The 14,006-nt window shown below is 33.3% G+C and overlaps 1 protein-coding gene across 1 annotated transcript; it reads right to left on the reverse strand.

The window, feature by feature from the left end:
* Nucleotides 1-271: 271 nt before the first annotated feature.
* On the reverse strand, nt 272-14,006 carry LOC111701292 (FMRFamide receptor). The gene is made up of 9 exons (XM_023472491.1): nt 13,763-14,006; nt 12,918-12,989; nt 12,101-12,186; nt 11,320-11,373; nt 11,154-11,237; nt 9,421-9,486; nt 1,679-1,735; nt 727-785; nt 272-366 (listed from the first exon to the last, which is right to left on the reverse strand). The coding sequence occupies exons 1-9, from the start codon at nt 13,829-13,831 to the stop codon at nt 272-274; spliced, it is 642 nt and encodes a 213-aa protein (XP_023328259.1). The 5' UTR covers nt 13,832-14,006.

Raw genomic sequence — 14,006 nt, forward strand, 5'->3', positions numbered from 1 at the left:
CTTCCGAGCTTCCCAATCAAAATTTGAGGCAAATCGGTCCAAGGTTCCTGAGTCATGATCTGACAAACAAACAGACAAACAGAGATATAGGTTGTAATATAAATCAATAATATTATTATATTATAGAGTGTAGAGTATAGAGTGTAGAGTATAGAATTTAGAGTGTAGAGTGCAGTGTTGTTTTAAAGTGTTAAGCATAGAACGCATTGTAGTCTCTATAGTCTAAATAGTATATAGACTATAGAGATTCTTAATGTTAATTAACTCTTCATTAAATATAATTTCCAAGAATTTTATTCAATGTTTTCCTAATTTTTGAGAGCATCAAAGCAACTTCTGCTCCTTCATCTTTATACACAACCAAATCTAAACAAATATTTTTTTTTATGTTTCATGAATGAATCCTGATCAGGAAATTGTTCAGGGGGGGGGGGCTAAAATTATTTTCTTTCCAGGGGGAGGGGCTCAGCACATGTTGGGGCCTGAAAACCCCCTGCAATCAATAGATTTCACTGGTCCAGCCCCCATAGCCCCCCCCCCTGAATACGCCTCTGATCCTAATGTCTTGTGAAAATACCAGAAACAATTTTTTTTTAAACACAATTTTGTACTTTTGCACTTATTTTTCTATTTATTCGTTGTGAATCGGAAATGGCCCTCGTAAAATGGCGGGTCACTTTAAATTACGCCAACAGTCCCTTTAAACAAATTTAAAAAGTCTCCTACCATCTTCATCTGCCGTCATATTTCTGCCTTGGAAATCAAGGACCTCGGTCTCAAAATATCTAAACAGACGTTAGTTAAGGAATTAAGCCTTTGTCACAAACTCAAATTTTTGAATCCATATATCTTTGCTACCTGATGGTTTAAACCTTCGATAATGCACAGAGATTGACGAATGAATTTGATCAAACAATAAAATGGATTTGATTAAGCAAGAAAATATATTTGATCTAGCAATACATTTAGTTTGATTTGCCAAATATGTGGAATTGATCAAACAATGATAAAGATTGATAAAGCATTGCTAAGCGTTTCATCAAAGTAGGAAAAAGATTTGAACAATGTAAGAAACCTAACGATGAAGGGATAGGGTTTGTAGTGAACACAGATCATCCTGAACTAACCAAGGCGAGATGCGTTTGGTTTATTTATCTGGAATTCAATTGAGTTTTGTTTATAATATAAACCCATCTAGGAATTTACAGAAATATCTTTTTTAAACGCATTCACCGGCAAAAAGTATATCAGAATAAAGGCGAATTTTTTTTAAAAGGTCAAATTAGGATCGAAAGTCACAGCTTGCTGGGACAAGGACCGAATTGTTAAATCAGCGTTATATAATTGTGAATTATCAAGACCACTTGGAGCTTTTTTAAATATTGTATTCTGAGTCAGTTCCAAACCGGTTTTAATGCATCACAAAAAAATGTACGCAAACTCTATATCCCCACCTTACATCTCATCGCTTTGGATTTAGCAAAAAAAATATTTTATTAATTCTATAAAAGAACTTTAAAGGAAACTTCTTTGCTCCATGATTCTAATATATTACCCCTCCTTATACAGAAACAGGGCTTTTGATTAAAAATGTTTAAAAATAGATAAACAATCCCATGAACATATTGTGTATAATCCTTTGTATATATTGAGTCTAATCCCCCTTGAATATATTAACCTTGGAATATTAACCAGTATGCCAAGTAGAGCTGAAGGTCCAACATACCAACAAATTCTATAATTAAATTCAAATAAGGAACGGGTAATAAACATATCATTGGTTAGTCTGCCGTAATGTTACTAGTCCAGCGTTATTTAAAGGAACTGTCGACGTTATTTAAAGGAACTGTCGACGTTATTTAAAGTGACGCTCCATTTATAAAGGTACAAGCCCAATTTACAACAATACCCTGTACACATTTGTCTGAGCAAAAAATATATTTATGTTTTTTTGAATGATAATTTTCCGTTTCTTTTTCTCCATTTTTAGATTTAAACTTACAAAAATAGGAAGCAGGAAGTAAAGTAACAAACTAATCTCTTTTCAAGGAACTGTAAAGGAAAAATGAAAGAGAGTATAGGCTGAAAGCTAATCACATTAGCTCTTGATTGCGACCTTTGAAATTTATATCTGATGTTCCTGTCTCGCGAAATATTTATAAAACTGTGTTAAATGAAACGAAAATTCATATATTTATATATATAGAAATATAAGGTTTAGACATATCATACATAGCAAATATGCACCCAATCTGAAAACGAAGATATCCCAGAGAAATCTAATTGTAACTTAGGTTTTCTCCAATTATTATTTTATAATCAAAGAGAATAGATTATAAATAGAGTGGAATTTACTCAAAAAAAGTGTAAAACGGCCATTTTGTTGGACTGTTTCCATACTGCAGGTGTACTCCACATATTTGTTCTATATAACCTTTTGGGCCCTGGAACATTATTTTATAGAAAAGTTTTCTTGAAAATTATTTGATTTTCTCTAAATCAATTCTCTGATAGCTTGTCATGCATTCCCGAGTTCATTTCAGTATAAGCTTCAATAATAATCAATTTGATGTTTTTATTCAGTAAAAAATATATTTTTTTATTTGAGGTAATCAAAAAGTAAAAACCAATATTTTAGAAATACTCAAGATACCAAAATATTAAAATTGAGGATGAGGAAGGTAAATAAATGGTTATTAACTCTTTAATTTCAATTTCATAACTTTTATACAGTGGGACTCATAAAACTGTGAAATGGAAGGAAAACATTTAACCAATCTAATTTATGTTTACTAAGTTTTAAGCCTTGTTAGAAAGTAAAACGGCTCTGAGACAGCTAAGGGGCAGGCGGAAAGGGAGGAATTCAACCCTAGAAAATTGCGGAAAGCTTCTATATGTAGAAAGTCAAGATACTTAAATTCTATTTTAAGAATGGATTAAAAACATTTTACCTGTGAAACACTTAATAAATAAAAATTGTTTAGTTAAATAAAGATAATACTTTTGTTTTGGCACGCAGGTAGCTTGGAATTTTCAGGTAAGGGGGGGGGCATTTTTTTGGACCAGAAAACCTTAGAAAAGGTCGAAATTAACGACTCATTACACATTATAGTTTCTCGATAAAAAAAGTAAGGCCGAGGGTTCAGTTTGAACGTCAAGATTTTAGCCTAAAATGGCTTTTATGAGCTTTAAATGGCATTTTTATTCTTGATGCCATTTTTCTTGAAGTAAGAATAATGTATTACTATTTGTAATAGCTAGCTCACAATGGAAAGAAAAAATATTGCAAAACTGCAGACAAAATATCTATCTAAATTGCCTTTGACAAAAGAAAGCATATTGCATAAATCTTGCAGGGAAGTTTTGCATTTTTTGCTATGTGATTGGATTTGAAAAAAAAACTTTTTGATATTTTCAAATCTGAAATTTTTTGCTTCACTGGTTCATCAACCTAGCTCGATATCTGAGTAACAATGAGGAAAATATCATCATTTTCTGAATCCCTAACAAGGAGGGAAGGGGAGTGAAAAAAATGTTATTCCCCCCTCCCTCCTGGCTTAATCCTAGAATCCCCTGGTTGTCTCCTAATTGTTTTGCTTTTTGGGACAGCTAGTATGTGTTCTGCATTGATTTACAAAAATCATCCAAATTTTGAGAAAAATATTTGTTGTAAAAATTGAAACCCTTATTATTTTTGTTTTTTTGTTTTACAGTGATATACAAAGAGAAAATGTTCACAATTAAAATAGGAGCTATGGGCCCGAAGGGCCCTAAAAGCCTCCCTTTATGAAATAGGAAAATTAATTTAAAGGGAGTGACCGGCTATGTAAGGTAGTTGAACTGAGTATGCAGTGTTGTGGAAAACTTCTTTAAGATTCATTTGAGACATATTTCACTTTTTAAAAGTCTGTAAATCCTGAGTTTGAGAGCAAATTCGACGTTGAAAAACTCCTGATTTGGGGTTGGATACGCTTTCAGAATTAGTTTTTTTAAAATTATTAATTAACGACAACATAAAATGTAAAAATATTCTACAATAAACTACAGACGTCATGTTTAGGAACATTTTGAGAAATAAAAATTAATCTTATCATCGAAAATAAGTAATCTTGTTCAATTATTAGTTTCTATTTTCTCATTATTCTAGTTTCTCATTATTCACAAAGATTTTCGCAGATTTTCTGTAATTATTATTGAAAAGACGACATTTAAAGTATTTGAAGAAATCTGCGAATAAATTCATAGAAAATTAGAAATTCAATATAATAAGGAAAACGAAATAATCGATTTTAGCATTGATTTATTGACAAATTTCTTTTGTGAAATATGTTCCTAGCCATCTAATTAGATTACTGTATAATTTTTTCTTTATTTTTCGTTGTCGTTATTTAATAATTAAAAAAAAAACTAATTCTGAAAGCGTTTCCACCCCCAAATCAGGAGTTTTGAACGTCGAATTTTCGCTCAAACTCAGGATTTACAGATCTTTAAAAAGTGAAATATGTCTCAAATGAATCCTAAAGAAGTTTTGACAACACTGCATACTCAGTTCAATTACCTTACATAGCCGGTCATTCCCTTTAAAACAAGATATTAATTGCAGTATACAAAAGAGTCTGAAGCAAAAAAGATTAAGATTACTTTACAAACGACGATTTTACATTTTAATGGTTAATAAAAAAATGATTTTAATTCACCTTTAGCGAATACACACGTTTAAAGTTTAACAACTTTATAAAACAAATAAATTGTAATGGATATGTCCAGAGTTCATACTGCGTATAATTTGTGAAAATTTACATGAATTGTACACTTTTGTATCAGGCTGAAAGGGACTGTCAAAATTCATACCAAGGGATTGTTTAAATTACACTCTATGTATAATCTATTCTCTTTGTTTATAATTTTTATTTTTATGTTTAATATATATAATTGATAATATTATTTATAAGTCCGTAATACGTCACCAGAACTCAGCCAATGAGAGTGCAGTATACTGGGTTTTTTGTTTTGATACTTAACGTTTCTGTCTCCACATAACTTTCTTGTTCTGAATCTTGTCGGTTCTCCTGATCTTGAGTCCAGCCGTTTTCTTTCACATTGGGTATTTCATTATTCGATTGCTTAGCTATTTCTGTTGCTTTCTCTTCTGGATCTGAATAATCTACCCTTGCGATATAAGGGCCCCCTGCTGGGAATGTAACACGATACCATTCGTTTTGAGCAGGGACGGATTCATTGTCTTAACGGTCTAAAAACGACTTGCTTCTTTAGTACTGATATGAAGTCCAGCCGGCGCCCGTTTTTGGTGTCTTGCGGGTCGTTTTCAGACTGCGAAACACAGTCCTGGGTTCTTTAGGGGTTCTTTCTTTCTGTCTTTCCGTATTGCTTTGAGTTTTTACTCCTCAAATATTTTTTCTATGGCTTGTTTGAATTCCTGCATTACTTCAATGTTCGCATCCACGGATTGATTATCTTTCTCCATTTTCTCAATTTTCTTCATCATCAACGTGCAATCTACTGCTGGTTTCTGTATCTTATCTGTTGTTTTGGTTAATGTTTTATTTAAACTTTCCGGGGTTTCTCTGGTTCCCCGGTTTGTTTGTTGCCTGATACCCCTATATTCTCTTCCAGCAGTAACAGTTCCTGACTTGAATCCTGCTTTTCTGACAACCTTGATTTGCCGGAGTTCTCATTTTTTTCTTTTCTTTCTTCTCTGGTAGCACGGTTTCTTCCTAGTTTCCGTCTTCCGTTACTTTTGCTCCGACTTTCGGAATAGGATCCACTTCTTGTTTTGACTTTTCTTGTTGTTTTACCCTTTCGTCATTTGTCCGACTCTTCATCAATATGCGTTATGAATTTCGTCATTTCCGCCATTTGCTTAACTTCCTCAAATTCTAGGATACTCTTGCTGTTTCCTGTCTTCCCAGAACTATCTGTGTTGCCATCTGTCTCAAGGTTTTCATGGATAAATGTCTTCGTACTCTTCTCTATGGAACAATCTATTTCTGCAATAGTATCCTGGCTTCCTGGTTTCACATTGTCTAGATATTTTCTTCTTCTATTTCTTTCTGTAGTGCTTTCATTACCTCCCTCAGAGCTCATACCTCTATCTCCATTGCTTCACGTTTCTTTATCAGCAATATTCGTAATTGCTTAAAATCTTGTTTCCTTGTTACCATTGATTCGTTGGAGTTCTTGTTTTCTCTTTCTCTCTTGTCTGCATGAGCTCTTCTGGTCTCCTCCTCTTCTCTCTGTTCCTTGTCTAGTTGTTCACCATTTTCTTGTAACTAGCTTTTCCTCATTTATTCAAAGCTGGTGAGACCCTTCTCAACATTTCTCCAAAAAATTCTCCAACTCCATTGTTCTTCAATGTAGCATACCGCCCTATCTCTTCTCTAGCTGACCCTGTGAAGCAGAAATACAGGATCCTTCTCACGTCTTTATCTGGGATTGTTTCCCATTTGTAGTTAATCTTGTTTCCAAACTCTTGCACCATTCGAACATTTTCTCCGGGTTTCCATTATATTTGGGAGCATTCTCAACAAAACTCTGTATTCTCTCTATAATAAATACTGTCTTCATGTTTGTTTAGCTCTTTTAAAAAAAGAGTTTTTTATGTCCAATTCTTTAAAAGGTTTTAAATACCCCTCCTTAAACAAGCCGTTCCCCCCCTCCCCCTCCCCCGACTCACGGAAAAGTTCGTTAATTAGATCGACCCCCACCCCAACTCAATATTCACACATCTACACAGTTTGTTTTTAATCTTTGTGAAGAAACAATCTCAAGGAATAATAATTGTCTAAAAAGATTTTTTTAGAAAGTGAATATTTGCAAATTATCTTTTTTCCATCTCATAATCTGAGTTCTTTTCCCTTATGTCCATTTGACAGCCCAAATTTTTATTTTGAATAATCTTTTTGTTTGTTTATATTCTTGTGATTTTTACATTTTTAAAATTTTTTTTTTTTATCGATTTTGATGGTTATTATATCGTTAGAACTGACGAGGGTCAACCCAGACCGAAATATATTTTCAATAAATGTGGAACTAACATCTACTTTTTTACTCTACAGAGGTTTGGTCCATCACCATCACTGAATTTTAAATGTTTAGCTCTTATTTTACTTTTTTGTACATGTCCGTACTCAGGTGTTCAGCTTCGTAATGACTAGCCTTCTCTTTGCTTAGTTTTTCATCAGCGGACTTCTTCGGGTTTATATCTTCTATATACTCCCTGACACCCTATAGATACTCAATGTATTCTTGTGTTTCATCTATCTTCTTATCCAGATCCAACATTCTCTTCATTCCTGAAACCTTTTCTATTATCGTGAAATCTTGTTTCAGGGCTTTCATTTCCTTGATTTGAAGTTCTTATTCCGATCTCTGCCTCAGGGCTTACAGTTTCTTGCATCGACCGCTTTAACCCGTTTTTTCGGTGTCCTTCGTTTTTAATATTCTGATGTCTGGTTCTTTACTGTGTTCTTTAGAGTACAATTTAAAACTGTCTGTTATTACACTCTGAGACACTATACACAACTTGTTGCTTCATTGTTCCTTGCAGTCTTTTAGTATTACTCTGGGTTCTTTGATCTGATTCACGCCGCTGCCGCCAGTTTTGTAGCAAATACCTACTCCATAACTCCATATCTATCCAGGTCTAATCTTTACCAAAATCAACCAGGACTATGTCTTCATTTCTGAATGTCACAAGGCAATATCTCAACCAGGCTTAACTCTCTGCAGTTTCAAAGGACACACAGTCCCAAAGCTCAACCAGGCTTAACTTTTTAGTCATAAAAGCCACATAGGCTATTGAAATTGCTACACAGGCAATTTCTTAACCAGGCTTAACTCCCTGGTTCTGAAGGACACACAGTCCAAATATAAACTCATAAATTATTCAATGAAGACCCAAGCTATCTTTCAAGCTACATTCAATCAGATTGCCAATAACCCAGGAAAGATCTCCACTCGTATAATTCAACATGATCACAAGCTATCTTTTAAGATATATTCGATTCAATGCTAATACTTAAGGCACAATCTCCAAGCGTATAATCATAGAGAATAGAATATATAGAGAGGAATTAAAAGAATCTCTCGGTATGAATTTTTTCAGTCCCTTTCAGCCTGAAAGGGAGTTCAAAGTGTACAAATCATGTAAATGTTCACAAATTATATGCAGTAGAGTACATTAATACAGTATGTTCCCTAGACTATCAATTTCAATTTCGAATTTTTTAAACTGTTAAATAAACTTTATAATGAATTAGGTGAATAAAAACATCATTTGATTTATAGTTATAACGGAAAATCATCGTTTGTAAAGTGGAAGGCATAGAGTCTATGTGAAATGATCATTGGTCAGTTATGAAACCAGCCATATAGCATAAATATGTGAAGTACACCTGCAGTATGGAAACAGTACAACAAAATGGCCGTTTTACACTTTTTTCCAGTAAATTCCTCTCTATATATTCTAGTCTCTATGCGTATAATTCAATGAGATCACAAGCTATCTCTTAAGCTATATTTGATTCAATTGTCAATCTCCACGCAATATCTACACTTGTATGTTTCAACGGGAACACAGACTACTTCTAATAACGTAATCAAGGCAGAGTCTTATTCAACTAGCTTTATCTTATAGCTTAGGTTACAAATTTAACAGGAATTGACGTGATTAAATTCCTACGATGTTATTGATATCACATGATTAATACCATCGTGTTATGTATTTATCGCACATATTAAAGTTTAAGGTAGATATTTAAAGGATTAAAGAGAAAAGATATAACGCAGTTAATCTTTTCTGCCCATATTTTATAACGTTATTTAAGTATATCACATGATTTGAGCTAATCATGTTAAGTATTCAAATGAAACGCAGTTTCAATGAATAATCTCATTATGTCTAAGTTCAAGTTTACAGAATATCAGGTTTACCAGATTTTTGCTACGGATAGACTACCGCTTTAGTGAATGTAAATTCAATTATGGAGTAGCATGAATGATTAGGCGGGACAGTTCAAACCATGACCGAAAAGGTTAGCCTAGCTCGATGCGCTCCAATGTACGGTATATGTTAACCTTGAATGTATACCAGGCATAGGTGGAGTATGTTAGCTATATCCCCATGTATACCTGGCAAAGGTGAAGTATGTTAGCTATATCCCCCTGTATACCAGGCATGGTGAAGTATGTTAGCTATATCCCAAAGGTGAAGTAAGTTAGCTATATCCCCATGTATACCTGGCAAAGGTGAAGTATGTTAGCTATATCCCCTGTATACCTGGCAAAGGTGGAGTATGTTAGCTATATCCCCATGTATACCTGGCAAAGGTGGAGTATGTTAGCTATATCCCCTGTATACCTGGCAAAGGTGGAGTATGTTAGCTATATCCCCCTGTATACCTGGCAAAGGTGGAGTATGTTAGCTGTATCTCCCTATAGGTAACAGGACAACATACAGCAAAATATCTAATAAAAACATCCTTTATAAAAAAATATTTAATACATATACTTAAAAACAAATACATATATTTACTACCAGCTTGAGAACCCAGCGTTGCCCAGGGTGCTCATAGTTACTCCCCGCACCATTTCCTTAGTCGTTAATTACGATTTTCGCTTTTTTCCCGATAAAAGTTTGCTCACATAGTAATGCAAAACCAAGCTAAGAACATTTCTATGGTTCTCTCGAGTTCCCCCAATCAAAATTTGAGGCAAATCGGTCCAGGGATTCATGAGTTATGATCGGACATACAAACAGACAAACAGAGATTGCTACTTTATACATATATAGATATTTATAAATACGAGGCCTCTATGTTTCCCTTATATTGGTGCAGCAACATTTTCTTTTGCCATCAGGAGGGACTTATGATAAAGTATTAACTGTGTGGAGGAACTTTAAGGACGCCAATTTTGGTCGAAGATTGGGGACTCATATTTAGGTCGTTCAATGAGGACGCACATATATGACGCAAATTAAAGAAGCACAATTGAGGACGCGCTATTAAAGACGCAAATATTCAGGAAACACATTTATGGCGCACATTGGGAATGTAATATTAAAGATGCACATTTGAGGATGCACAAAAGTGTAACAAACATACATTGCATCTTTATTGATTAGGACGTGTTTGTAAAAAGCAGTAAACATTTATGAATCTAAAACATATATTTATAATCTGTATGTATACTGTGTACTTGCATACTACAATGTTCTGCGATGATTAAGGTTGTTATTGTAACACACAGATTACCATAATTACAAGAGAGGTTGTTGTATTTTGTAATTTATGTATTTTTATTTTTATTCATTACTCAAAAAAATATTTATTAAAAATACTCTTCATAATACCCTCTATCTGTAATCCTAAGAATATATTGTAAACCTGCAATAGCAAATGTGAAATGTACATTTCATATTTATTTAATATTTTTTCCAAATCTTTGCAATATTTTTAATCAGCATTATGTTTCATGTATCTTACAAACATAGTAGGGTAAATTCGAGATTTTCTTAAATATATATATATACATATATATATATATTTGTATGTGTGTATCTGTATATATCTATACAGGGCTACTCACAAAGGATGAGACTGTAAAGACGACCTAGAACTTTTAAAACATAACGATCCCATGGTTAAATTAAGTCTTCTGTCTTGAATATGGTATTTTAATGGCTTATTTAATGATTTAGCAAAGAAAGAAACAAGTTTACAGGGAATCATGTAAATAAGGAAACAGACAGTGACAATTCCGGACAGTCGTTTCTGAAGCATTCTTTGTGGGTATCTCTGTATATATGTTATTTGTAAGATGAAAGTAGAAAATATCGGTGTTAGGTACATTCCCAAATGTGCAATTTCCCAAGCGGCAACTTCCCAAAGGTTATGTTGGCCCTCTGAGGCGCCCCAGGCTGCAATTGGGGCCGAGCTCTGCGGCTAGGATGGACCAGGGGCCGAGCGCCGCGGCTAGCACAGGCTGGAGCCGAGTGCCGCGGCAAGGACAAACTTGGGAAGTTGCTGCTTGGGAAATGGCAAATTTGGGAATTTACCATTTGAGAAAATACCCTAGGGAAGTTGCCTCTAGGGAAAAATCCTTTGGAAAAGTATCTTACATCAAAATATCACCTTTCTACTGCAATAGCAACAGTTAGATAAATCCCAAAGCAGAGAAGAATGTTGTTCCCAGGATACAGCAAATACCGAGCAGCGCTGGAGTAAACACAATTAAATATATTGTTTTCGCGGATTATTGTTGTTGTCGTCTTTATAATTAAACTTTTTTTAAATAAACCTGATGTAAAACCAATTGTCTTGATGCAAAGGCCATTCAAACACAGGAACCAAACTAAAAAAAGTGAAAAAAAATCGAATGTTTGTATCTGATGAGAGCTCCATATGCACATTGCTGTCATCGATTATTTCTAAATTCCTGACAAAAATACACATTAAAATACATTTAAACTTTTTAAAGAAAAATTTGTTATCAAACTTATATGAAAACATGCAAACTTTGGCTGCACCATGGACTAATCATGGCTAGATAACATACAGGGTTAACCACAAAGGATGAGACTTCAGAGACGATTGTACGGAATTGCTGTTTATTCAATTTTCTTACATTCAGGGTTCCTTGTAGGCCAAAAATGGCTTATTTCTGTGCTTAACCATTTATTAAATCACAAAAATTCTCAATTGAATGCAAAAACCAAAATTCAAGCTTCAAATCGTCATATTTTTAGAGTTTTGGGTCGTCTTCACAGTCTCATCCTTTGTGGGTAACCCTGTAGGTCCAGACTGATATGAAAAGCTGCTCTTCTTTTCAAGACTAGGCCAACTTTAAAGTGTCGCAACGCCTTGATTTTGATTTTTGATTATAACTCCTTCATAGTTTTTGAAACCCTAGACATTTACATTTTTAAGCTACAAGACACTTTAGTTTTTAAGAAGTAATTGAAGGTAAGAAAAAGTTATGTTCATTAATAGTTTAATTGTAAGTCAAGTACCGAACAGTTAAATTAGTGTGGCTGGATTATTGTGAGAATTGTGATAACAATTAAAAATAGGTTAGTTACCTCGTGTCAATTGTAGCGAAGACGACAATCAGAGAATCCACGGAAACAAGCGCAATCAACAGCTGATTGAATGTATTCTTCGGCAACTAATGAAATAAGTTCTCAATCTTTTGTATTTGGGGAACAGATAATGTTCTCTCCCGTTTTGTTAAATTCCTTTAAGTTTATGCTAGCCTTCAAGAGGATTCCGAAAACCCGAGAAGTTTAACATATTTCAAAATTAAATATTCTGAATTTTTTTATTTTACTCGGGAAAATGATGATTCAAACTGAAAATGTAAGCCCTGCTATTTTCTGCTAATTTATTAAAACCAAAATTGCCGAGAAGAAACTTTTAAAATTACTTTTTTTTTCTTTCCCTAAATATTATTTTATATTGCTGTTTCTGGCTGCTCCTTTTTCACGTTTAGAAACCGTATGGTAAAACTATAGCACCAATTATAAAGAATTTGGGAAATGCCATGACAAGAGATATTTTGTAATTATTAGTTCAAGAATTTTACGAAAGAATGCTGCAAATTATTTCAAGGATGAAAGACGACCTTTAAATAGTTTCTCAACTGTCAAGTTTCATGGGACACCCTGTATTGTACTTCACATTTTTTGATAAAATTTATTTGTATTGTAAATATTTAAAATTAATTTTGATGTATTTTAAACTTTTTAATTCAGATTACAGTCTAGATTATATTTGAACAGAAGTGTAGGTTCTTATCAATATATAATTAGTTTGTTTGCCCTAACGATGTTATATTTCTCTCTTTTTCTCTTTCTTAAAATAACACGGAATGAATTATAAATTAGATACTTATTATACCTTTGAGAGAATGTAGAGAGAAACTGAATTAGCTAGGAGACCAAATAGAGCGATTAGAACTACAATGACTCCCTAAAAAATAGATTAGAACTACAATAACTACCTAAATAACAGATTAGAACTACAATAACTCCCTAAAAAATAGATTAGAACTACAAAAACTCACTAAATAACAGACTATAACTACAATGACTCCCTAAAAATAGATTAGAACTACAATAACTCCCTAAAAAACAGTTTAGGATTAAAATAACTCCCTAGATAACAGATTAGAACTACAAAAACTCCCTAGATAACAGATTAGAACTACAATGACTCCCTAAATAACAGATTAGAACTACAATGACTCCCTAAAAAATAGATTAGAACTACAAAAACTCCCTCAATAACAGATTAGAACTACAATAACTCCCTAAATAACAGATTAGAACTACAATAACTCCCTAAATAACAGATTAGAAGTACAATGACTCCCTAAAAAATTGATTAGAACTACAAAAACTCCCTAAATAACAGATCAGAACTACAATAACTCCCTAAATATTAGATTAGAACTACAATGACTCCCTAAAAATATATTAGAACTAAAAAAACTCACTAAATAAAAGACAGAACTACAATAACTCCCTACATAACAGATTATAACTACAATAACTCCCTAAATAACAGATTATAACCACAATAACTCCCTAAATAGCAGATTAAAATTACAAAAACTCCCTAAAACTCTCAGGGCATGTTTGGTCATAGAACTTAAGACTTTTTCCATATACTTTTTTTATTTTGACTTTAATGGATCCTGCTCTGGATGTTAATTGATATTTCCATTGAAAAAAATAAATTACCTCAATCCAAAATTTGCAGAACTCCGTAATTTCTCTGTCATTGCGTGGTTCGTCTGTACAGTTTGGCATGCTATGTACAAATGTTCTGTATATATTGTACAAATATGATTTTTATCATTCTTCTTAAATAGATCAATTTTAATGTTGGTTTTTGATTATCTAAAAATCGGTTAAAACTCCTTTGATAACGGGACAACCATTTTTATTTGAGAAAAAGCATTCTCAGAGGCGTATACATGGGGAA

Source organism: Eurytemora carolleeae, unplaced genomic scaffold, assembly GCF_000591075.1.
Source record: "Eurytemora carolleeae unplaced genomic scaffold, Eaff_2.0 scaffold452, whole genome shotgun sequence".
Lineage (NCBI taxonomy): Eukaryota > Metazoa > Arthropoda > Copepoda > Calanoida > Temoridae > Eurytemora > Eurytemora carolleeae.

What these genes read in the sequence shown, in the direction of transcription:
- LOC111701292 (XM_023472491.1), bottom strand. Translation starts at nt 13,831, where the DNA reads ATGCCAAACTGTACAGACGAACCACGCAATGACAGAGAAATTACGGAG. An exon ending in CTCTCTACATTCTCTCAAAG is followed by an intron (nt 12,187 to 12,917) that starts GTATAATAAGTA and finishes TTATTTCATTAG; the next exon opens with TTGCCGAAGAATACATTCAA. An exon ending in GTTGCTATTGCAGTAGAAAG is followed by an intron (nt 9,487 to 11,153) that starts GTGATATTTTGA and finishes TGTTTTTATTAG; the next exon opens with ATATTTTGCTGTATGTTGTC.